This window comes from Lepidochelys kempii, chromosome 13, assembly GCF_965140285.1.
Source record: "Lepidochelys kempii isolate rLepKem1 chromosome 13, rLepKem1.hap1, whole genome shotgun sequence".
Lineage (NCBI taxonomy): Eukaryota > Metazoa > Chordata > Testudines > Cheloniidae > Lepidochelys > Lepidochelys kempii.
Window position 1 is genome coordinate 1,905,496 of NC_136392.1, and position 24,284 is coordinate 1,929,779.

At 44.9% G+C, this 24,284-nt stretch overlaps 1 protein-coding gene across 4 annotated transcripts; it reads right to left on the reverse strand.

Annotated features, from left to right (window-relative positions):
* Nucleotides 1–1,185: 1,185 nt before the first annotated feature.
* On the reverse strand, nucleotides 1,186–22,918 carry LOC140896898 (BPI fold-containing family B member 3). 4 transcript variants are annotated; one of them, XM_073308987.2, is made up of 17 exons: nucleotides 22,858–22,918; nucleotides 22,084–22,160; nucleotides 10,476–10,601; nucleotides 10,023–10,125; nucleotides 9,055–9,159; nucleotides 8,558–8,698; nucleotides 8,066–8,126; nucleotides 7,618–7,678; nucleotides 6,746–6,837; nucleotides 5,863–6,045; nucleotides 5,111–5,164; nucleotides 4,848–5,012; nucleotides 4,306–4,373; nucleotides 3,703–3,745; nucleotides 2,587–2,650; nucleotides 2,379–2,455; nucleotides 1,186–1,559 (listed from the first exon to the last, which is right to left on the reverse strand). In XM_073308987.2, exons 3-17 carry the CDS (start codon nucleotides 10,585–10,587, stop codon nucleotides 1,530–1,532), a joined length of 1,359 nt encoding a protein of 452 aa, XP_073165088.1. In that variant the 5' UTR covers nucleotides 10,588–10,601; nucleotides 22,084–22,160; nucleotides 22,858–22,918; the 3' UTR covers nucleotides 1,186–1,529. The 4 variants fall into 4 exon arrangements, with proteins under 4 accessions (XP_073165088.1, XP_073165090.1, XP_073165091.1 ...); XM_073308989.1 differs by lacking the exons at nucleotides 22,084–22,160; nucleotides 22,858–22,918 and adding an exon at nucleotides 11,713–11,771; XM_073308990.2 differs by lacking the exons at nucleotides 2,587–2,650; nucleotides 3,703–3,745; nucleotides 4,306–4,373.
* Nucleotides 22,919–24,284: the final 1,366 nt, after the last annotated feature.

Sequence of the window (24,284 nt, forward strand, 5' to 3'; positions counted from 1 at the left end):
CCTTGCTGAGCGGTTCCAAGGCAGCACATACCAGAGATCCCCCCGGCTAGGAAGGATGGTCTAGTTGGTAGCAGCACTAGATTGGAACTCAAGAGACCTGTGTTCGATTCCTGACTCACCCCCAGAGTCCCTGTGTGTCTTTGAGCAACTCGCTTGGTCTACCCTGTGCCTAAGCTCCCCACCTGTAAAATGGGGATAACACTGACTGTGTTAGGACTGAGAGGTGCTTAGAGACTGCACTGTAGAGGGCCATGTGAACAGAAAGGCTGGACTCCAGGGCAAAGGAATTGCTCCCACCAGGGGAGCATAGCCGCTGAAAGGGGGCAGGGAGGCTAGTGCAAAGACAGAGGTAACATTACCTACAGCTCTCCGGGGGACCTGAAACCTTCTGAAGGACAATGTCGCATGTGACTGACTGGTGCATGGTCATGTGGGGTGCTGCCTGATTGGCGGGGAAGGGCATTGTGACAGGGCTGGCACTCTGGTCATTATCAATACTAATTAGGCCCAGCCTCCCTGAGGAGGCCTACCTGTACAGATTGCCAGGCCAGATTGTAGGGTTGCCAAGCCTCCAGGATTGTCCTGGAGTCTCCAGGGAGTAAAGATTGATCTTTAAGTGAAGACTATGTCATGAGAGAAAACCTCCAGGAATATGTCCAACCAAAATTGGCAACCCTACCAGACTGGGGCTAATTAGCCCATTAGCAGAGAAGCTGTACAAAAGGGCACAGGAAGGCTTGCTAAGGGGGGAAGACAAGACAAGACAACAGAAGGCTAGGAGAGCCTGGCAAAGGCAGTCGTCCGAGCAGGACCCTAACCCTAACCTTCCCCACCCCCCTTTTGGAGAAAGGTTAGAAAGTTCAGATGAAGGTGTGGAGATACTGCAGTGGTGTTTACAAACAGAAGGCTCAGAGCAGTCTGAGTTCGTGGAAGGGGGGAGTGGCCCATGGCAGGCATGCATTGGGGTGGCTCAGGCATTGTGCTGAACTTCAGACATGTGACCCTTAATGTAGCCGCCTATCTAACTATTAATGACGGCTCCCCTTTCCCATCAGAATCTCTTCGTGTATTGTCAGATGCAAATTTCTGTATTCGTTGTGTGGCAGTGGGGAGCAGGGAAGCATTCCGACAACCCGAGTCTTACAGCAAAGGGGAACAAAACCACATCAGGAATGCTGAGGTAATGAAAGCTTTTATTGAAAGGGTAACAAGAAATGCAAAGCACCCCATGCACAAAGCAGGGCTCTCGGCTCCAAACTCTCCTGAAGCTTAAGCTGACTGCAGAAGTTTGCTTAGAAGATCCGAAATATTTTCAACCAAGTAAGCAACAATTTCATTCCTACAAAGTCTTTTCTACAGCTTGATTCAATGATCAGAAGCAGAACATTTCATTTCTATCATCATAGCCTTGACTCAAAGTGTCATGGGGAACAAAAGTAAGGAAGTGCAGGGTTCTTCAGTCGTGAATTCTCTCCTTCATCCTGGTGCCAGTGGTGGTCTGCCCCCAACACTTGCCCCTTGTAGAAGGCTCAGGCCAACGCGTTAACCAATAAAACATTCTGTGGGGAAGAGAAGGCACTCGTTCAAGAGAATTCAGTTTTCTCACTGAGATTTTCATCAACTTTTCTCACCTATGCTAGAGGGACCATTTAAAGAATTAGCAATGGTTAGTGGGTGCTTCGGTACCAGGACATTGGGGTTAATGGCCCTAGTTTTGATCACAAGTGGAAATCAGATGGTGGATTAAATCCAATCTGTAGCAAACATTTAATGTATCCACCTCACAAAGCTACTACATGGGTTAGTATAACTCATCGTCTCATCTCAGGAGACAACTTGACTGGAACAGGATGAGCAGTTCCAAACCATCACCTAGAGCAGGGTTAGAAGATTTGACAAGACATACATGTATGAAATTGGGACAGTATGTGGCTCCTGGTTGCACTGTGAAGATTTAGCTCTGTGTCCCATTCAGTCTATGGTGAGAAGACATTTGTTTCTCAAATAAAGCAGCAGGGTTTGTAAGGTTTTACCATGCCAACAAGGTGGGACCTTTCAATTTAAGTCCTTACTTTCAGAAGTGGCCTCTAATTTTCTGCCGTATTTCGCACCTGCACTAATTGTGTGTACAATTTTCACTTAATTGTCAGAATACTTGATTGCAGCAGCTTAGTCAACAAAGTACTGTAAAATGAACAGAAGAAAAATGTAGACACATATTCAGAGGCAGAGTTTAGCCTCTTCTTGAAAATTCAGGACAATGACTGACAGTATCTAAGGGTATGTTACTGCAAAGTCTGAGCCAGTGAGAATCCAGAAAAAGAGACCACCATGAAACTCTACAGGAAAGCAACATGAAGAAATGAGTAAAGCCTTACATTCATGACTTTGACAAGACCATCCTCCCAGTTCAGGTTGAGAAGATTAGGCAGAGGAATTCCCACCTCCAGGGCATCTGAAATAAACAAGCAGAAACTATCAGCACTGTTCGGAATGACGTGGTTGTAGCCCGTGAGGAAAGGCAAGAGAGCTCTGAAACACAAACAGGACTCTAAGAGACAGAAGACTCAAATATAAAGACCGTACCATTGATGAGTGGCACATACGCAGCACTGAGTATGTCACTGATTAATGGTTCAAGAAGTGCAACCTGCAATGGAGAAAGAAGCGTCTTAGCGACCACTGAAAAAGACAGCATCTGCCCTTTCATTATGGAGACATTGAATTTGATCCATTCAGTCTCCGGATCAGAATGTCCCCCGACCTTCCGGCTCTTATCATGGGACTGTTTTAGTAAGCAAGACAATAATTTCTCGGGTTGCAGACATTCCCATTTCACAGATCACAAGAGGAGGACAGCTTGTGACTCAGTTCCCTGCTGGGCCCCAGACTGTCAAGTCACTTCATCTCTCTGGGACTCTTTTCCTATAAAATGGGGAGGGCTGTGAGGGTAAATACCTTAAAGATTATCAGGTGCTCAGATACTACAGTCATAGAGGACGTCTCACTCTCCTACATGCTGAAGATGCTGAAAGAGAGCTGCCTTCAGTAAGCTCCCCATCAGGACCGCAGTTAGTCCAATCTGTGATGCCCCTTTTTCATTTTAAGTGAGCATCAAGAGTCCAGAGATTGCTTCAGAATCTCCCACTTGCTTTACACCTAATGCCCCAAACTGCTGTTCTCTACCCACTAGGGATGCCACAGGCTAGGTGTTAGCTTATGGAGAACAAAGCTTCCTTTGCTCTAGGATGACGCCTATAAGGGTATAAAACTGAGTGGTGTCAAATTTATTAAGCAAATTCTATCAGTGCAGGACACTCGGAGCTCTTAAAATGCAAATCTTAGGCAAGGGTTTCCCAACTTTCTCAGGACTGAAAGTGGGTGTGTTAATCACAGAAATGAGTGACAGGTAATTATGCTCTATTTCCTCCCACCCTCCCCCGCAACCTTCAAACACTCACAAGATGCTCCCAACATGTGAAATTAATTCATAGATTCAAACGCAATTCTTTGAAATCAGAATGGCTTAGTGTGAAAGATGATAGAGGAGTCAATTAAAATAATTGGAGCGTGAAAATACTTAAGTTTTCTCCCACAAGAAAAGTTTGGAGACCAACACTTATTAAAACTTTTATTCCTTATTCCCTGGATACAGACTCCATCATTATTGTACTTTGTTCAGTGTGTGTGTCGTGAACTTACATTGAAATTGCTAATTAGCGAAGAAGCCAGTTTGAAGCCGACTCTACAAAAAATGGAAAAAGTCAAGACAGAGTGAGAGACTATCCTGTGCGATACCAACTTTGCCAGCTGCATAGCTGTGGAAAGACATTAGTAGATCAGAGAAAATTAATATTTCACTGGGATGGCAACACAGTTACTCACACAGTTTATCATTAAATCAACAGAACATGGAAAATCTAGGGTTTGACCTACCAGTTCCTGATTTCCGTAGACTACAACGTATTGTAACAATACTATGAAGTCCAACTCTAATCAAGTTAATGAGACACCCATTTGGCCCTGAATTTCTCTTACACACATACAGAAACAATCTTTGTGAAAACCAAACTGAAAATAGAGGGTCATTTTTCAGGAACCAAAACTCCCTAATTATTTTTTATTCTTTTCAGAGTCCACATTTCAAATCTCTGTCATTACCAAAGTGAGGCCAAGGAATCTACTCTTTGTATTGAATTTAAATAGTGCGTTTCCATTTAGTCTTGTCTGGTTCACTGCCTGTTGTTCTCCTGAGGAATATTCCTTACAATGTGAATGAGGCACAAGGGATGAAGCCCCATTTACCTTTCCAGAGTTACAGAGAAGCGGAGTTTGTTGTCTGAAATCGTTGGCTGGACATTCAGCACAATATCCTGCAATTAGAGCAACAAAATAAAGCAAATTGATTCCTTCTTCTCCCATTTCCAAGATTGAAAACAAAACCCCAAGACATCTGGGAATAGCCCAAATCAAGGCAGGGCGCTCCTCCTTGTGCGCAAAGCTAGAACCTTTAGGTAGGTGGCATCAGTGTAATTTCTGCACCAAATGTTCTGACTTCCCTTTCTCCCAGTTGGGTTTTATTATGTGCATTTTATAAAATGCCCAGCCCTAGCTTCTTTTTAAGTGCACTGGAAATAAAAGGACTTTTTCATGTAGACGTGCTGCAGTGTTTAAGAGAACAACAGAGAACACATCACAGGGCCCATTTTCTATGGCTTTATCCAAAACTGAAAGGCATCATGAAGCTTCTGGATAAAGACCCAACAAGCCTCAGTGCACTGTCCCCCTCTTTGCCGCTCCCTGCGACTCAACGGGGATGAATCTGAACTTGTTATCTTTATACTTACAGCATTCAGAACAAAGAGAGGCTGCTGGGGCGAGTCTGAGGGGGAAACCTCAATGGAAGCAGGGAGGCGCACAGTGACGTTCCCATTTTGCTCCGAAACTGCAGGCCTTTCCAGAACTCTGATCTTCAGCAACGGTTGCTGTGACTCTGGCAGCAGTTCAGAGACCTGTGCAAAGTCACCAGGACTCAGTTACAGCAAGAAGCAGAAGATTTTGAAGGTAAGAGGAATATGGCAAAAAAGCTGAAAAAAATAAAATTGCTGACCTCGGGAACGAGAGTGTGAAGGGCAGAGGCTGTCAGTGGGATGTCAGTGGGAAGCTGAAGGAGAAATACAAAGTGAGTCAGCTAGCTGAATTGCTTCCAAGAAATGGATCATGCATAAACCATTATCCCTGTTAACGTTTCTTTGCTCAGCCAAATTCTCAGGTTCTTCTACTGGCAGCAGATCATGCAAGTAGCAGTTTGCTGAGATTATGCAGATACAGTGGATGATGGAAGGAGAATTGTTTGGCCCAGATTCATCTCTGCTGCCACTTCTCTGACTGTTCCAGGGCTGAACCGTTTGCACTGAGCAGAAGTCTCAAGCCTCTTGTGCCCTTACTCTTAAGAGCACAGAGTAAAAAACTTGCAGGGTATGGGCCGAAAATGGTCTTGTCTCAAGAGACAAGGGCTTAATTGCCAATGAGGGATGCAACTGGACTCTCCCCTCTATGACCTTACTGGTATTACTAGATAAGAGAAGTCAGTGGCCATGCAGAAGCCCTCTCAATAAGGCAAGACCAGGTTCCCCTGCTCATCAACGTTTTTACCTTGTGTTCACATGTGCAGCAGCCCAGCCCTGCGCTGTGCAAGGTCAAGCCCTGTGCGTTATCAAAATGCAAAAGGCAGGACTCTTACCCTAACGAGTCAAACCGTTCCTAGGTCGTTCGAGAGCGAAAATAGGTGAGTGGCCTAAAGGTGGCATGCCTGAGCAGAAGGCTCAAAGGAAATAATCCCTTCCGGTTTGCCACACTCACCGTTTGACCTGCAATGTCTGTCCTGAGTTTCCCAGGTGCCAGCAGCAGCTTGAACGCTGAGCTGAGGAGACACAGTGAGAGGCCCAGCTGGGAAGAGCTGTCCACCTCCGACGGCAGAGATACGGTTGCTGCTGAGCATGTGGGATCGTCGACTGTATTGCCAAGCAAATCCTTAACGACAGCCTGAAAGAAAGTTTAGAAGGGGCTGCAGGGACATCCATAAAGCTCCCCACAATGAAATACGCTATTCATTAAGCCAATATCATTGCGGCCACACTGTATAGTAAGATTCCATTCATAAATAGTTTATAAATGGTCTATGCACAATTAATAGATGTTTTAAGAAATAGTTAATCAATTGTGAAACCATCCAACAGATCAATAGGTTGCTTATAGCCATGGCTTACAAACATCTTTGATGTCTTCTACTGATGCCCCTATAACCATCAACAACACATACTACCGATGTCCGTAATACGTTTGTAACATCTACTAGCCATCTATCAACTCTCTATAAATGGAACCTTAATATAAAGCGTGACCATTGTTGCTTTATCAAATGCTAGCATTGGGTGCTTCTAATTGAAGATCAACTGAACATTGTTGTATTAAACTGACAAATATCTAAGCTGCTGTTCATCTCTCACACCCGGCCAGCAAGCTTTAGTGCGTAATGAAGTCTACAGAGAGTGAGCAAGTGACAGCAAATGTGACCAGTCACTGGGCTGCAGTCTACAGCCTCTTTGGACAAGTCCTTTGCTGAAGGCAACTGAGAAACCGGGGGCTCCTTTGAGAAATCGTCACCACACCAAAGGGGATCACAAGAACTATCCGGCATTGTGGACTCAGGGATGCTCACATTAAGGAAAGAGACAGCACTTACATTTAAATCCAGTTTGATTGCTGCATCACTGACCACGGGGAGGCTCGCTAAAGTGTACTGGAGATTTCCTACCACACCCAGCGGGACCACAGCTACAGGAAGACAAAGAGATTCTCTTACAATGGGATGAGGGGGAAGTGCCCCCGCTCTCTGTTCCTGTTATTATTTATTATTTTTTGTATTATCATCACACCTAGGAGCCCAGTCAGGGACTAGGACCCCACGATGCTGGGTGCTGTACAAACACAGAACAGACAGTCCCTGCCCCAAAGAGCTTCCACACAAAGTATTCCTGGCTATCCCCAATCACCCTATTCCCAGCAGAACACTTCTGAGGGCAGCAGTCCTTGAAATGACCCGCATTGGGAAGAGAACGTGCAGAGAAACACCCAGTTGCACCTCTGAGTCACTCTGAGCAAAGCTGTAGGAATTGGCTCTGAACTGAGCTGTGAGAAGCTCTCTTAGGACGAAGCGGCTCTTGGAATGGAGGAGGTTGCAGACTCCCTGTGGGAAGTCCAAAAGCAGCCACTGAACTTTCCCAGCATCTTCTTGATCAGGAACTTTACAGAGTTTTCACCCCACATTGGGAAGGTTTGTTTCCCATCCCCTGCTCTTTGGATCACTCGGTTCTGAAAGAATCTCACCTCCAGCACCAGAGCACGGATTGCTTCTGCTGCCTACACTCCACGGCTGCCCTTTTGCTGCAGGTCAGCTTAACAACGGCTTAAAGATTTAGAAAACCCGGTAGCTCCTTTAGGTGAAATACTCATGTAAAATCAGATAATTTTTCATATTGGGCAGCTACAAAGTGCTGAACTGTACCAAGGAATATTTTGGAACAGGAAGGAAGAAGGATGTGACCAGAAACTTACAGTTCACAGTGCTCAGCAGAGGGTTCACAGCGTTGAGCACGGTATCAATGAAAGGGCACAGCTGTAACACACAGGGGAAAGATCCGACTGCATGAGACTCTCAGAGTAACTGGATTCTGTCCCAGGCTGGATCATACTGGTACAGCCATAGGAATACTGATGGTTCATGAACTTGGCAAGAAGCTGCCACAGTGCAGCCCAGGAAGTTCATTGCCCGCATGGGGAAGCCTCTTAGAAAGCCTCCTCCACACCCTCTTTGCTGACAAATGAAGGACCAATGCTGGCCTCTCAGAAGGGGTACAACTGTGGTGCACCAGGGGGTGCAGAAGCTCACCCCTCTGCAATGTCTTAGTGCAATAGGGATCACTCAGCTGACTACTTGTTTGCACATTTGGGCTGTTCAGGAATCACTTTGATCCTTGCCACCGCCATTGCTTTGCAGACTTACCACTCCAGGAAAGAGGTTCCCAAGGGCATCCTTTAGGACAGTTGGATGTAATGGGAGCACACTAAACAACAGAAGAATATAAAATTAGAAGGGATGCCAGGTTGTAACTGGAAAATGAATGTAATCAGCACAAGAGAAATCGAACTGCTCGCTCGTAGCTTCACACTGTCCTCCGTACAGCGCAGGGCTGGGGGGTTGTTCTGAAATTAATAGCTAAGAAAGAAATCCAGGATCTGGCCCAATATTAGGATTAATATGCATCCACGTATAGCACAGCACAATGCAAAAACTCTCTAGTTTGGCCATTTGAGCCAAGCCTTTGAAAGAAACATTTGTTCTAGTCACAGCAAATGAATACGGCACTTAAGTATCCTAAGTATCAAACACAAGAATTAACAAATTTATTCTTTGAAGAGAATAGTAAAAATGGTTGATGCCGGCCCATCCATGGCACATTGTCATTGCGTCTCCGCAGATATCTGTGGTACCCACTTGTGGAGGATCCGAACGTTAACAAGCTGCATCTTGCAGTCTTCAATGATTAACTTGGGGGCACCCATGTCATCCTGTGCCAGTCTGGCTCTTGCGGTAATGTTCACGTCCACCTGGAGATTGAGCACCTTACCTAGAAGGCTGAAAGCAGATGTAGGAATTAATTACATCCAGCTTAACAACCGTCCCTGCTGGCTGACTCTACAAAAGAGGGCAGGCTAATAGCCTCTTCACAGGATGTGTCTTCATGCTAAACTGGGGGCTCTCTGACTAACTCACCACCATTTCACATGATCCTCTCTAGGTTATTTCTGCACCGTGTGAACTTTTAAAGGTGGAACTATGGTTAATAAATGACACCTTCTGATATACACAAGCCTGGGAAAGAAACTGCTCTGTCCACAGAGAGCGGGGAGGAATGGGGAATGCGTCCTGGTCTGAGTTTTCTCGCGTTGCACCCTTCTGCTTTATGGCCCCCTCCAGGAAAGACTACTCACCCTTTGCCTTCAATTAACACTTGGGTGTAGACGTTCATCTGGACCCCCACTCCTGGCAGGAGCTTCAGCGATACTTTGGGGAGAGTAAGTTTTTTAATTTCCAGCCTGGAGAACGAACGAGAACAAGAAGTTGGCAACAGAACAATAGCGCTGAGGACACGGACTTTCCATAGCCCAGTGTTCATCCCCTCAGCCAGCCAGTCCCCCTGGAAGGGGCTTCATGAGCTAGAGGGGTTTTCAGCATGGGTGTTTAAGCTACGTTTTCACAGTGCTTTAATTCTACTCTGTGCTGGGAACTCTCCCTCCTGCATGAATAGAACTGGGTACAGGATTTTTTCCTTCAAGGGCTGTTAACACTTTAAAATCCCAAAGCGGACGGGGGGAAACCCAGCAACTGTGATTTCAGAGTCATGCTTGACAGAGCAAGGAGTGAGTGACGCTGCCCCCGGTGTCACCATCAGGTGGTTGTGAGGCACATGTAGGTTCATCACTCATTGAGTTGCTCATATTGATGGTAACGGGTCATGGTCTGGACAGGCGAGTGCATAGGCACATACTCAGAAACATTGTCTCAGCACCATGGGGGACAAAGGCTTGCTCCAATCTTAGCTCCCCAAAAGATCATGGGGAAGCTGCCCCACTGCTTCTCTCTGACTCGGACCAGCAGAGGGATGTCATTGGGGGTGGGCAGTGGGTCAGGGATGTGGGGTGCGCAAGTGGATGACCAGGGCTGACAGTGACGAATGCATACAGCACTCCCTACTAGATTATTCTCTCTTATTAGACACACATTGGAGAAGGGAGGGGAGGGGACTGCTCGTATCCAGAATGGGGCCGGACATCAGCGCTGCCTTTTGCAACATCTTTGTGCTCCTCGTTGGAAGCTGGTTACGCCAGTCCCCCCTCCTCCATTGGCCAGAAATCAGCCCGTGGTTTGTTCACTGACACCTGGGCTGCCCCCGACTTACCCTGTGAGGCCAATTCCCAGGTTCAGGAGCCCCCCATCGGCAGCTGACATGGTTCCTTGCACACTGTTGAGAATGTCTCCTCTGTGGAGCACATCGGCTATAACTGAAGAGATGAGCTAGTGGTTAGAATAGGTAAGGTGGGTTCCATCCCCAACTGTGTAGCCTGGGGCACGTCTCCTCCCCTGCCCATGCCGCGGTGTCCCCATTTGTGAAGAGGGTTTGGTGATAGTTATGCACCTGGGTAAAGCCCTTTGCAATCTTTGGGTACAAAGTGCTTTATAACTGCAAGAATGACTCTGATTATCATTGTCACTGATACTCAGTGACTTTGGTACTGCCCGCAGCTTTTCTGTGTAGGGGCAAATGAAAGGAAGGACAAAATAGTTCAGAAAATCGTAATAAATCTGACCCCTTCCACAACACTGGATTAAATAGTATTCTAATAAAACTTACCTTTTTCTAATCCATTTACATCCACACTGGAAAGAACCTGAACAGTTCCATCTAGTCCTTGGGACAGGGTCAGCAGGCTGCTGAAGAGGAGAATGGCCCAAATCTTTAACATCTTGGTTGTGGTACCTGTGAAAAGAATTCCCAGTCCATTAAACATCCGAGGATGACGATCAGGAACCGGAGACTGGACATGGGGCCAGAGGGGGATAGAATAGACAGGGAAAGAAGCCAGTTGCACAGAATGAAGGGGAAGCAGGGAGAAAGGAGGAAGGCATGGCAGAGGGGATCCATTCAGGCAACAAGCAGGTGAGTGGCAATAGGTACTTGCGGCCGACTCCTGATCCCAATGAGTTAATGAAGTAAAATTACCATGGATTTAGAAGAGACCAAAACTTGAACTTTCAGCAGATGACTTCCATAATGGAGCCATGTGAAAGGAGAGAACAGTTATGCCACTTTCCTTACTCCCTTGACTTAGGATAGTTAAGTCATTTTCCTCATTCCATCGGGAATGGTTTCTGGTATTTTTGAATTGGAGTTTGACTGAGAATTTTCTCCCACAAACCAGAACCTGTATTCCACATGTAGGGCAGTCGGAACCGTGTTTGTAACACGACATGTCATGAACATTAATGGAATGGCATAAGCACGGGCTTCACTAAAGAGTTGGCTAGGAAGGAGGGCAAACCCTTATCAAACATGAGCATCTCTGATAAAAGCAGGAAGTGTTTAAAGGGGTTAGAGTCATTTTTCAAAGACTATGTTAAAGAAAAGTGCAACAGGACCACTTCCAGCGCTCTTTTGATTTTAGAGATATTACCAGCTCCAGCAATTTCGTCCCTGTACTGAAAACGGGGACACAACTAGAATTAGTATTGTCTTGAGAACCCGAAGGAACTTCTTCATTGCTCCCATTGTACCATCAACACATTTAAATGGAAATATAATAAAACAGAGCAAAAAGCATCAAGATAAAAATTAAGGGTCAAATTCACCTTGGGCCTAAGCGCACCTGGTTTATGGAGCTACTCAAGGGATGATTTTAATAATTATTATTTATGAAAGCCTTGAAATAATACTTCAAGAATTTTCAACAACATGCAGTGAGCATACATCTATTCTTCAAAGGACATGAAGAACAGCAATCTCCCCACCCGCCTCTGTCTGTGATGGTGGATTTGCTTTCATCCAGGCTTGATCTAAGAGAATGCTCTTCAGAGAGTCGTTTTGGTCTTACCTTCGCAAGCTCTTGATCACTAAAGAAAGGTCTCAAGAGTTGTCCTCCTTCTCTGCAGCTGACCTGCAACTGGCAGCCCTTATATACATAAAAACTTGTGACTGGAATGAGGAAAATGACATGACTGAGAAAGAGTCAGGCTAATTGTTTGGGTTTAACAATAAAGTGTGATCTCTGAGGTCATCCAGTGCAAATATTTCTTTATAGAAGTGAAAAGTTAGGTAAATTATTGAGCAACATGTATCAGATGCACAGCCTGGTTTCTGGCCAGCATTTTAATTCAGCATTCCAGGGTGCTAATCCACAAAGGTTGATCTAACGATTCTTGCTTCTTTGCTAGTCTAGTGCAGTGAGTTTTCTTCCTTGCTGCTGAGCTGAGTAGTAAAACTGGGATTCGCATGTAGGGCCGCGGTTTTTGATGGATATGTGGGTCTTTCATTAAATGAGGTGGGGGTTTTCAGCCAAATACCAAAAAAATTCAGCTAAACTCAAAACACTGCAATTCAGAAATGCCACCACAGGGGCCTCATGAGATTTGTAGTTTGGGTACCTCATGCCCCCATCCACCTCTACAGGCTGGGTTCTCCAGCTAGACTACATCTCCCATGATACACCACAACCAGAGGCTTCCAGCATGCACTGTGGTGGCCGAGAAAGGGGGAGCCTGCGGTGTGTCATTGGCAATGAAGCCCAGCAATCACAGAAGAATGAAGGTACGAGGCACTTGAACTATAACTCCTGTGAGGCACTGCAGCATCATTTCCAATTTGAAATTTTCAGTTTTTGGTTTTCAGTTTTTCACCAAAAAGTCAACATGTTCTGTGGAAAATGTCAACAAAAACAATTCTCCAGCCAGATCAATTAGTGTGGCCTAACCCCTGTTCAGTTTGGTTGAAGTTGGTGAAGTATAGGTAGGAGCTAGCGAGGAACAGTCAAGAGTCCATTTAAATAAAACACATGAAGGCAAGCAACCCGAATATGGACAAAACATACAAGGGCTTATATACAAACGCGAGCAGTGTAAATATTAAGATGGGTGCCTGGCTTTAAATGAGGATATGATGTGACATGCATCATGGAAAGTTGGTGGAATGAGGGGTAATCAGTGGGACAGGGTAACACCCAGCTACAAAATATACAGGAATGAGAGAATAGGCTGCACTGGTTAGGGAGTGGCACCAGGTGTTAAAGAAAGCATAAAGTAACAATCTTAAATGCATCCAATTGTACCATAGAGTCTCTATGGCTAGAAATTCCATGCTTGAACAGTCGGAGTATAGCAGTAGGAACATACTACTGACAACCTGACCAGGATGGTGATGGTGATTATAAAATGCTGAGGGAGAGCAGAGAGGCTTAAAAGGCAGGAAATAACAATAATGGGGAATTTCCACTGTCTTCATATTGAATGGCTTCATGTCACCTCAGGAAGGGATACAAAGATAACATTTCTACTGACTGACTCCTGGAGCGGCTAGTCCTGGAACCCACAAGGGGAGAGGCAATTCTTGAGTTAGTCCTGAATGGGGCACAGGATCTGGCCCAAGAGGCAAATATAGCTGAACCATTCAGTGACAGCAACCATAATGCCATTAAATTTAAGACCTTTGGGGGGTGGGGGAGGATAAATACCAAAGAAACCATCCACTGTAGCATTTAACTTCAAGAAGGGGAACGACACAAAAACGAGCAGCTCATTAAACCGAAATTAAAAGAAACAGTCACAAGAGTGAAATGCCTGCAGACTGCATGGAGACTATTAAAAACACCATAATAGAGGCTCGGACTAAATGTATACCCCAGGTGAAAAACAACCCGTAAGAGGACCAAAAAAATGCCACCATGGCTCAACAGGAGAGTAAAAGAAGTAATTAGAAGCAAAATAGCATTTGACCCTTGGGCATGAACTCTGACTGAGGAAAACAGAAAGGAGCATAAACTCAGACAAGTCAAGTACAAAAGTATAAGGTGGCAGGCCAAGAAAGCTAATTGCTCTTCACCTTCTAAAGACACAAAAACTAACAGCAAAACTTTTTTTAAAAATACATCGGAAGCAGGAAGTCTGCCAAACAGGCAGTGGGGCCACGGGATGATCGAGAGGCTAAAGGAGCCCTCAAGGATGCTAAGGCCATTGTGGAGAAGCTAAATGAATTCTTTGCATCGGTCTTCATGGTTGAGGATTTGCAGAAGATCCCCACACCTGAGCCATATTTTTTAGGTGACAAATCTGAGGAACTGTCCCAGATGGAGGTGTCATTAGAGCAGGTTTTGGAACAAACTGATAAATGAAACAGTAATAAGTCACCAGGACCACCCAAGAGTTCTGAAGGAACTCAAATGTGAAATTGCAGAACTACTCACTGTGGTATGTAACCTATCCCTTAAACCAGCCTCTGCACCATATGGCTGGAGGGTAGCTAATGTAACTCCCATTTTTAAAAAAGGCTCCAGAGGTGATCCTGGCAATTACAGCCAAGTAAGCCTAACTTCAGTACCAGGCAAACTGGTTGAAATGATAATAAAGAACAGAATTATCAGACACATAAATAATGTTGGGGAAGAGTCAACACGGCTTTTGTAAAGGGAAATCATGCCTCACCAATCTATTAGAATTCTTTGAAGGTGTCAACAAGCATTTGGACAAGGGTGATACAGTGGATATAATGTACTTAGGCTTTCAGAAAGCCTTTGACAATGTCCCCCACCAAAGGTCCTAAAGCAAAGTAAGCTGTCATAGGATAAGAGGAAAGTCCTCTCATGGATCAGTAACTGGTTAAAAGATAGGAAATAAAGGGTAAGAATAAATGGTCAGTTTTCACAGTAAAGAGAGGAATAGAACGGGTCCCCCAAGGATCTGTACTGGGACCAGTGCTGTTGAACATGGTCATAAATAATCTGGAAAATGGAATGTTCAGTGACGTGGCAAAAATCTACAGACCATACAAAATTATTCAATGTAGTTAAATCAAAAGCTGACTGAAGAGTTACAAAGGGATCTCACAAAACTGGGTGACTGGGCAACAAAGTGGCAGATGAAATTCAATACTGATAAGTGCAAAGTATTGCACATGAGAAAACATCATCCCACCTACACAAATGATGGGGGTCTAAATTAGCTGTTGCCACGCAAGAAAGATCTGTACAACGGACACAGCATGGAGCAGCCAAGGGAAAGAGGAAGCCATGTGAGTTAATGTAGGGCTCAAGGTCCAGAAGTCGGGAGGACCCTAGACTGTAGCCACTGGCCTGGTGCTGGAACTACAATAAATTATAACCCACCCACTGCACAGTGTGCATGTTTCCTGCCCTAGCTGGCACATTAAGCAGTACCCATGAGGTCTTTGTTGAGTGTTTGTCTCACTGTGTGACCATACGCAACGCACTTAGGGCCAGCTTGTGGCATAAAGTCACTGGCTCGTGTGGAGGTGCCATTTCCATTTGGGACAGTGCTCTGTGGCCAGCCAGGTCTATGAGCCATCCACCTGGGAGAGAGGGCCCCAGGGATGCACCGAAAGAGCAGTCCCTGCAGGCAAAGGGGGATTGGTGGGATACGTGATTAGTTGTGAATGAACCACTCATAAGTCATTCATTCACTCATAAGTCACCAGGACCAGAGGGTATTCACCCAAGAGTTCTGAAGGAACTCAAATGTGAAATTGCAGAACTTCATTATCAAGTCTTATCGTTAGAGAGACTTCAAAATGGGATGCTCTGCACTTGTGAGGCACAATGCAGGCCCCACCAGCAAAGCACCTGTTCATATTTAACACTTTGCTTAGACTTCTGACAGAAAGACATGTTCCCAGAGGATTAGCTGAGGTGGCTTTTGTCTCACACCTACTTCCAGCTTTAAAGATCTTATCTAACAGCCAAAGTCAGCATAGGAGAGGTGCCAAGGTACTTAGAATGCTGCCATTGTCCCAGCAGCTTAATCACTCACTAACCTCAAAAGAACAACGGGTTTCATTGCTGGCTAGACCATGACATGTAATGAGATATACGTGTGCGTTGATAAAGGAGTATTGTGCTATCAGCTCATCTGAGCCACTTCAGACTTTGAGTGGATGAAAATAAGAAGCATGAAATCAGCATAAATACAGCTCCAGTAAATGTCACTGGGATTAATCAAGAAGACCGGACTGTGTAATAATGGAATACCTTTCCATTACAAAGAGCTGCTGCTCATTAGTGACCTTTCATTCATGTTCATAAGTTGGCTGCCTGTCAGCTGTAGTCAAATAGAGATGTCAATGGACGTCCTGTGCATGTTTTAAGGGCACCATAATGGCATTACATATGTAGTGCAAATTGAAGGGGATTTTCCTAAAAAGAATCACATTGAGACATGTTCTAAGGTCTTTCATAAAAGTAACTCGCAAGACACAACGATTAAGAAATTAAATTATTGTAGGAGGAAAGGAATAGAGATGAAATTAGAGGAGATGAGACTCAAGTTCAAAAGGAGAAGAACGGGATGAATATAATATGATTTTGGTGCTAGTAATTACTGTGCAATCTTAACCGGAAAGCAGATAACATACCTAAGAGGAGACTAGGGCTTCTCGACCCTTGAAATGCTAGAGTGGCACAGCTGAACAACTGCAGAGTAGACAGTCCCTATGCCAACTGGACAGGTTCTCCCATCAGAATCGGGAATCCACTCCCTGAGAGGCAGTAGCTAGGCTGATGGAAGAATTCTTCTGGCAACCTAGTGCTGTCTACACGAGGACTTAGGCCATCTTAACTACGTTGCTCAGAGGGGTAGATTTTTCACACCCCTGAATGACAGTTATCCAGTGTAGACCCGGCCTTAGAGAGATCTGGGGACTAGAGAGAAGAAAACAGGTCTTGCAAATATGTGTGAGAGATAAACAATTGAAACCAGGTGTTGGGAGAATTAAGACGTTATGGAGTCCAACTATTTGCCTCCTTCAGCCTAAGGGGCCCCAGGTGTGTGACTCCCGTTAGTATTGAATGAAGTGACTCCATTAACGTGCAGAGTGATGGGAAAATAGACTCCCAGGGCCAGATTCCAAACGCAGCGATTATGCTAAGGCCACTGGTGTCAGCTGAGCAATCTGGGTTCACATCAATGTGATTTAGAGCAGACTCTGGCCTGCGGGATTTTTGGATATTCCTGTATCACTGAGCTCGACACAGCGCAGAAAAAACCTTTTACCCTGACCTAAAAGAATCAGACACCTTGGCTGCTCTATGCTGCACCACTGGGATCACTCTGACACAAGCGGTAGCCTCTCTACCCGTATACACCCCATCTCTGCTGCCAGAGGGCCAGAGATGTGGGCTGGGATGCCCCTATACTGTGCTGATCTCCAGATGTGCTTTCAGCCCCTAGGAGCCATTAGCAGCCAATGTCAGTTAGAGCTGCCCATAGGCTACTCTAATTTGTGTCTGGAAACAGAGACCTATTCTTGGTCTACCTGCAATGCAGGTGGGTGATGCAGGACCAGGGTCATGCATACTCCCCCAAGTCAGCTTCCAATAGCCCTTTTACCACACACCTAGTGGCATTATCATAATTGCCAAAAACTAAGGTTTGGGGCCTGCAAAGAGTGTTTGGTGGGAAATCAAATAGGTGCCACCTGGGATTTGCCGTTTGATTTGGGTTTTTCCTGTGAGATCATGGAAAGATATTTTGATTTATTTTTCTTCCATCAGAATTCAAGCTTGGTTCTCCATCAGCTGCCGAAGGAGCGAGAATGAAGATCTTCATTTTTTCTTGGAATGTAAAAGAATGTTTGCTAAGCAATGGGGAGTGAAGGTACAAAAAACATCTCTCATAGGGAAACATCTCTGCAGCTTATGGCTACTCTTTTCATTGATTAGGATTTTTTGCTGAGGACAATTTCTTGTTAGCATTACAAGGTGAATGCTTTCTGTGTTTGGCATTATGGGCATGGAAAGATCATTGGTTTTCATGGCTGGCTTTTATAGACTTTTCTAGGGACAACATCTTGAAAACAAGTGCAAAGACCTTTTTAAAGTTAGCCTTAAATCTACACTAGCTACCTGATGAAAGACGTCTGTCAAAGTGTTTACAATCTTTGAACTGTGAAAGCCACAAACAAAAAGTAATTTTTGCTTATCAAATTTCACCCTGGATATTTTGGTGGACAATTGTGTGTAAACATGTGCAGAGACCTTTTCAAAATTAATCTTGTAATTCTATAGCCGATCCCGGATGCATGATGTCTGCAAATGCAAAAGGGTCTGCAATTTTTGAATGCCTTTTTACTGTGAAAGCAGAAGCCCAGAGGTTATGTTTGCTAAATGCAAAGATATTTGAACTCTTGGAATGCCCTCTCATTATAGAATTGTGAAAACAAAAGCCTAATAAAATAATGTTTGATACCATATGTTTGATACTAAAAAGCCCCAGGAAGAGAGCCATACTGTTTACTGTATCACTATATGCCAAGGTGTAGAATGCATTTAAGAGATTGGACCATAGCATTATGCACCCAAAATCCAAATTAATGACTACAAATGAGTGATGAAGGGAGCCGTGAGCAGCAGTACAGTCCTGTCCACATTCATTAAATGGCTTCTTTATTGCTGTTTTTGCAAAGACAGACAACACAGGGACCAACTTTTCCAAAATGATTTCTCGTGCAAACTGGCTGGGTTAAAAAAAAAATACTGACTGCCAGTGTGACAAGGGAAGAGTTTTATGGGATAGTGGGAAATGTACTGAACATGTGAGAAAATAATAAATAAATATGACCTTTGAGAAGTAACACGTTTGTGCTGACCCTGGAAGCAGACCTCATAGACACTCAGTGCAAAAGGAGAAGGTATCAGGCAAGCTGAAAATTCAGCTGGGGAGTGCGAGAGTTGGGAAGAACCCTTCTATTGTGAGAGTCCCACTTGTGCTTGGCAACTTTTGGAACATTAAACTGTATTCTACTGTTCAGCCACTAGGGGCAGTGTGTACACAACATCGTATTTACAGGAATCTCGGCTGTACCTGGCAGAGCATTAGAGGACTCTGTGGTGTGTATAAACAAGGTCTGAGACCAGCCCAGATCTGGTACCAACAAACGTGACAAACCACATGCCCCGCAAGCTGGGACTGACCAAATAGTGCTCAGTAATTCCCATACTGATTGATCCTGAGCCAGTCACATCTAACCAGGGCCCCCCAGCAGTGACTGTCAGTTTCTATCACATTTCATCACTTGCACCTAGACACATCATCGCCACTGTGCAGGAGAAAACGATGACACCACTTGAAGTTCAGACGTACCTTCATATCCCACGGAAAAAAGGCAACATGCCTTAGTGCGGCAAGGCAGTTACGGGGTGAGAGTGGTCTGTACAATACAGCCATGAGGAGTGGCTAAGGTGATCTCCAGCCTATGCCTCAAACTCTGCTCAGCCCATGGTGATGGAGAAAGAGAGAGAGCTGCCCCTATTTGCCAGGACAAGAGTTAACTTAACACGTTTTCGGCCAAGAATCAGAGTTTCCTCTCATGGAGCTTTCGTGCCCTGCTTTCTGACCCAGCAGCAGTGAAGGAAGCAATCCCATTGACCACTTTCATTAAACAGCCACCAAACCTTTTCCTTTTATCTAAGTGCATGGTGCCCCGTGTTTACCAGCAGTCAAGAGTCCCTGGAGTTTGCTGCCATATTGTCCCATTCCCACTATGTCTTCTCTCACTTTTAGTAACATAAGCATCACAAGCCTCTAGCATTCTGGGCAGCCTATAGATTCAGCACTCCCAGCTGTCACACATGGCACAATCATAGCTCAGCCTGGCAGGATATCAGGACCCATAGGGTCCTAGAAGGCAACCGTAGGAATGAGATTTAACTACATTCATAAGAATGGCCATACTGGGTCAAACCAATGGTCCATCTAGCCCAGTATCCCGTCTTCCAACAGCGGCCAATGCCAGGTGCCCCAGAAGGAATGGCCAGAACAGGGAATCATCAAGTGATCCATCCCCTGTCACCCACTCCCAGCCTCTGGCAAACAGAGACTAGGGACACCATCCCTGCCAATCCTGGCTAATAGACATTGATGGACCTATCCTCCATGAATTAATCTAGTTCTTTTTTGAACCCTGTTATAGTCTTGGCCTTCACAACATCCTCTGGCAACAAGTTCCACAGGTTGACTGTGCACTGTGTGAAGACATACTTCCTTTTGTTTATTTTAAGCCTGCTGTCTATTAATTTCATTTGGTGACCCCCTAGTACTTGTGTTATGAGAAGGCGTAAATAACACTTCCTTATTTACTTTCTCCACACCATTCATGATTTTATAGACCGCTATCATATCCCCCCTTAGTCATCGCTTTTCTAAGCTGAAAAGTCCCAGTCTTATTAATCTCTCCTTATTCGGAAGCCATTCATACCCCTAATCATTTTTGTTGCCCTTTTCTGAACCTTTTCCAGTTCCAATATATCTTTTTTTTTAGATGGGGCTGTATGGGAGACTTTGGCAAACCAGTAAAGTGCCTGAAACCACTATGGCTTATTGCTAAAAGCAGCCAAGTCAGCAGGCTGTAAATTGGCCATTCAGCAGTCTCAGTTTAACCAAGGCAGGAGGGGACGGGTTTTTTTGGGTGCCACAGAAAAGGCAGCTTGACCCCGCGTCCTTCCTGATAAGAGGTGTATTGAAGTTGCTGATACATGCATTTTAGAAGAGCAGGATGTGCCCCAGGAATGTCTATTGGGGTCTCAAGGCTGCAAACTCTGGAAAAATCCACACCTGGTTAATCAATAATCAGAAGAAAGCCTCTTGCTTGACCATTGAAACTGCTTGCTTGACAAGTTTTCTTTAGGGGACATGTCATTCTATTACAAATATATAAATAAAGGGGGGAAAGTTTCAGGTGGTGGGACTCTTCAGGACTGGACTCTCCCTTTGGATGCATCTTGAGTACCCCACCAGCAGACGGGTTACCGCTGTGCCACTCGAGAGCCACACTCAGCTTTGGTAATTATCGAGGGTTGGGGGTGTTTTACTAACCTGTTGCGGAGATGTGTATAAGTGCTTGAGACTAAGTAAAGTTTAGCTTTAAGTGAAAGCACTCTTGTGTCGTCCAGTTTTTCCCAGCCATCTATCAGTCGAATGGCCGTGTCTCCCCTTAGTTATTTCCCGACACCACCTCGCACAGAGTAAAAGCTACCAAGAGCTTTGGGTTAAAAGAACCCCGGGGAGCAGTGCAGCTGCTGATCCCAGGCACCTCGCTAGCTCAAATGAAGGGAATCAATGTCCCATCGCTCTCTTGAGATACCCCTGCGTAGACAGTAGTTGCTCTGGACAGTGTGTGTCTGACCAGCTGCAGTGTGCTGCATACTCAGAGGTTACAACCCAATGAACTTGCAAAACTGTTTTTACAGATTTTAAACAAAAATACTTGTTTCCTTTCCTTTGTTAGAGTTTCCATTGAGAGACCTGGGTCATGTTAGAGAGGGGTCCAGGCTGTGGAGCTGAAAACTGTAATTAGACCCAAATCCAAACTTCCCTGACATTTGGGGATGCTCAGATTCGCTTTTCCCCTTCTGTGTATTTTACAGATCGGCCCAGGTCAGATCCGGATCTGGATGGGCTCTAGCAATGCCAGATCCAGTCATGGAGGGGTTTGCGATATATCGGAACCAGTTCGTTTGTAACTCCAGAGCATACTTCAGCACAAATGGGAGTCTGCTCAAGGCAGGCTCAGGAGTAGAAGGGGTTGGAGAGCATTGGCAAAGTTGTGTAGAGACATCTGCTCAGTGTCCGCCTGCCTAACACTCTTTAGCTCCTCACAGACGTGGACTCTGCAGCTAGACACAGCCGGTAAAACCTTCTGAAAAGAGGAAACACCAAGAATGCAGAGAAAGAAACTAGAATCTTTTATCTCATGTGAAACTCCACTGCCCACAGTGCACTGCTGTTCTAAACTCCTGTGGAGGCCACAGGCTGGAACTTCACTGAGAAAATTACAGAGATTAATTATATTCAAGCAAATGAACAGCCCTCTGATTCCGCTACAGGCAGAGCCCAGCGTACGCCAGTTCCCGGGAGTGGTGTTGCCTTTTTATTTTAGCTCTGTAGAGCCAAAATATTGAATAAAAATGTTAAAAATAAAAAGAGGAAGACATGCTTCCGGGAATGCCAGACTTGCTGTTCTCCAGCTCTCGGACTCTTTCCAGTTGGGGCGAATAGTCTAGCGACTCCTCCTGGGTCAGCTTTAGGTGGATTTTACATTCAGCACGAGAGCATTCTGACCAAAGTAAAAAATATCAGAAATATTAGTCGTCAGCTAGTTCAGCTCTTAGATACCTACGTGCTGACAACCAGCACGGACCATGCAATGTACAGAAAAACACATGGCAGGTAAGTGTCCGTACACTTACCTCAGACATGCGAATATCCGCATGTTCATATTTAATGACTAGCAGGTTAGGCAGAGGGATCCCTTCGTGCAGTGCCCCTGAAATGAGTAAACAGAAACCAGGGTTAAAGCTGCCTTGGGCAGTTGAAGATACTGGCAATGCTCTAGCCACTTCTCCCCTATTCTCCTGCAGCTTCTTTGCCGAGAAGGAAAATTCCTCAAGATGGATTATTCTATTATTCCGATGGCACATTTTCCTCTCCAAATATCGATCTAATGCCCAATAGCTAGACTGGGCCTTCTCTGTATTTTGTGATCAGCAAACCTAAGGAATGCGAAGGTCAGATAAGCCCACTGGTGTTTGGAGATTTCCAAAACGTACTGAATTTATGAAAACGATCTCCAGTTTCCCAGGGGGATCTAGTTTTTATTTTGTCAGCAGGTACCATATTCAAAGAACTTCCAAAAATGCACCTGCAGTGCATCTGTTCTGCGTGTGTCGACCTCAGGTTTCCATGAGCAACTGTGCTTGCAGAGAAGCATGTGGACACACACACACATTACCTGTTCTAAATGCCCACATGCAACTTTTGCATGTGCAAAATGGCTGTATCTGCAATTTTATTGGGCGCAGTTATTCACTGACTCGTGAAAGTTAAAGTTGGAAAGGCTTTGCTAGGTCAGTTAGTCCATTCCGCTGCCAGAAAAGATTATTTCAATCTAAAGAAAGTGCCGGTAGTCATGGCCTTGGAGAAGGATAAACAGTTTACAACACGAAACCATCTCACGGTCTTACCATTGATTGCTGGCACATACGCAGCTTCAATAATATTCACCAAAAATCCCTTCACCAGCAACTCCTGAAAAGAGAGGAGTGATCTACTAAGCCTGCCACAAGCAGCATCCACCCCAGTCATTTTAGATTGACTCTGATTTCACTGGTGTAGACGTCCAGTGGCAATGGCCCAAAATTTAGGCAAATTGCCAGTTGTTTCGAGAGCTAGATGGAAAAAATTGAAAAATTCAAAATTTCAAAGGAAAATGACCATTTATTTTCCAATTTTACCCCCAGTTCTAGTATTTCCTTTGACCATGACTCATGGCTCTTCCACAGGTCAGCTAGTAACCAAGAATCAGAGTGTGGTGCAAATTATCTCCCCACGAGGACAAATAGATCACCTGAGACAAACTGAGAGCCCGAAGAGCCTTGCCGTAATTGTCTCCTGTCCTTCACAGGCTTTTACGTTATCTAAGTACAAACCCTGGACATCAACAGCCCCTCCTTCTCGATAATGAAAGTGAGATTGGAGTGAGTGAGGAACCTTGAACCTTCAATGCACACATTGTTAATGCAGAACAGATTTTCATTGCAAGCATTGGGGACGGTTATTTATTGACCAAAAGTCTTCCAGAAATTAAAGTGAGTGCATTAACTCACAGCGATCTTCCAGATTGCTAATACTTCCTGGCAAAAGAGGTGGTGAGTTCTCCAATTAATTTGTCACTATAACTTCTTGCTTGTAATAACATTTTGATTTAGTGGATTATAGCGCATCGATTTTTGAAATAAAACTATTACTAGTGATAAAAGAAATCCAGCTGGGTTCCCAAGAACGAACTCCAGGGCTAGACATTTTAGACCAACACGTCAACACTCAGATTCATAGATACAATTAGTCTTCAGCATTTGCTTTTGCCGAGCGTCACACACTCCACTGAGCTCACGGCGAAAGTGCCGATGGAGGAAGCAGCCATGGCCATTTCATGCAAGCTGGAGAGAAGGGAAACAGGCGTTGGCATTCCCTCTCCAGACCTTGTCTATATGTGGCTCCTTTTCCCTGCCGCTGGCAGCATTACCCAAAACCCAGGCCCCCTTTCCTACCTCCAGCCTCTTCGTTTGACTTGCTGCCCCAGGTCAACGTCTCCGCTCCCTACAGGGGTCAGAGCTTGGGCTTTACCTCTGCACTGACTCCAGTGGGGATTACTCCTGATTTACACTGGTGTAAGCAAAAGGAAAAGCTGACCTTCTAAGTATATAAACGAACAAACCTCCCCATTAACTCACAGAACCACTGTTCTCCCTTCCCCCGACCTAGAGCTGGGCAGGATGATGTTTTCCTGTCCCACAAAAATTCTCAAGATTTTGAACAATTTTCCTGTCCTAAATTATGAGGAAAAATCAAAATCTTAAAATTTTTCATAAACCAAAGATGCTGGGAAAAA

Coding starts and splice junctions, on each gene's coding strand:
- LOC140896898 (XM_073308987.2), bottom strand. CDS start 10,587: ATGTTAAAGATTTGGGCCATTCTCCTCTTCAGCAGCCTGCTGACCCTG. Junction 5,013..5,110: donor TTCACACTCTCGTTCCCGAG/GTCAGCAATTTT, acceptor GACTTTGCACAG/GTCTCTGAACTGCTGCCAGA. Junction 4,374..4,847: donor CTCTCTTTGTTCTGAATGCT/GTAAGTATAAAG, acceptor CTCTAATTGCAG/GATATTGTGCTGAATGTCCA.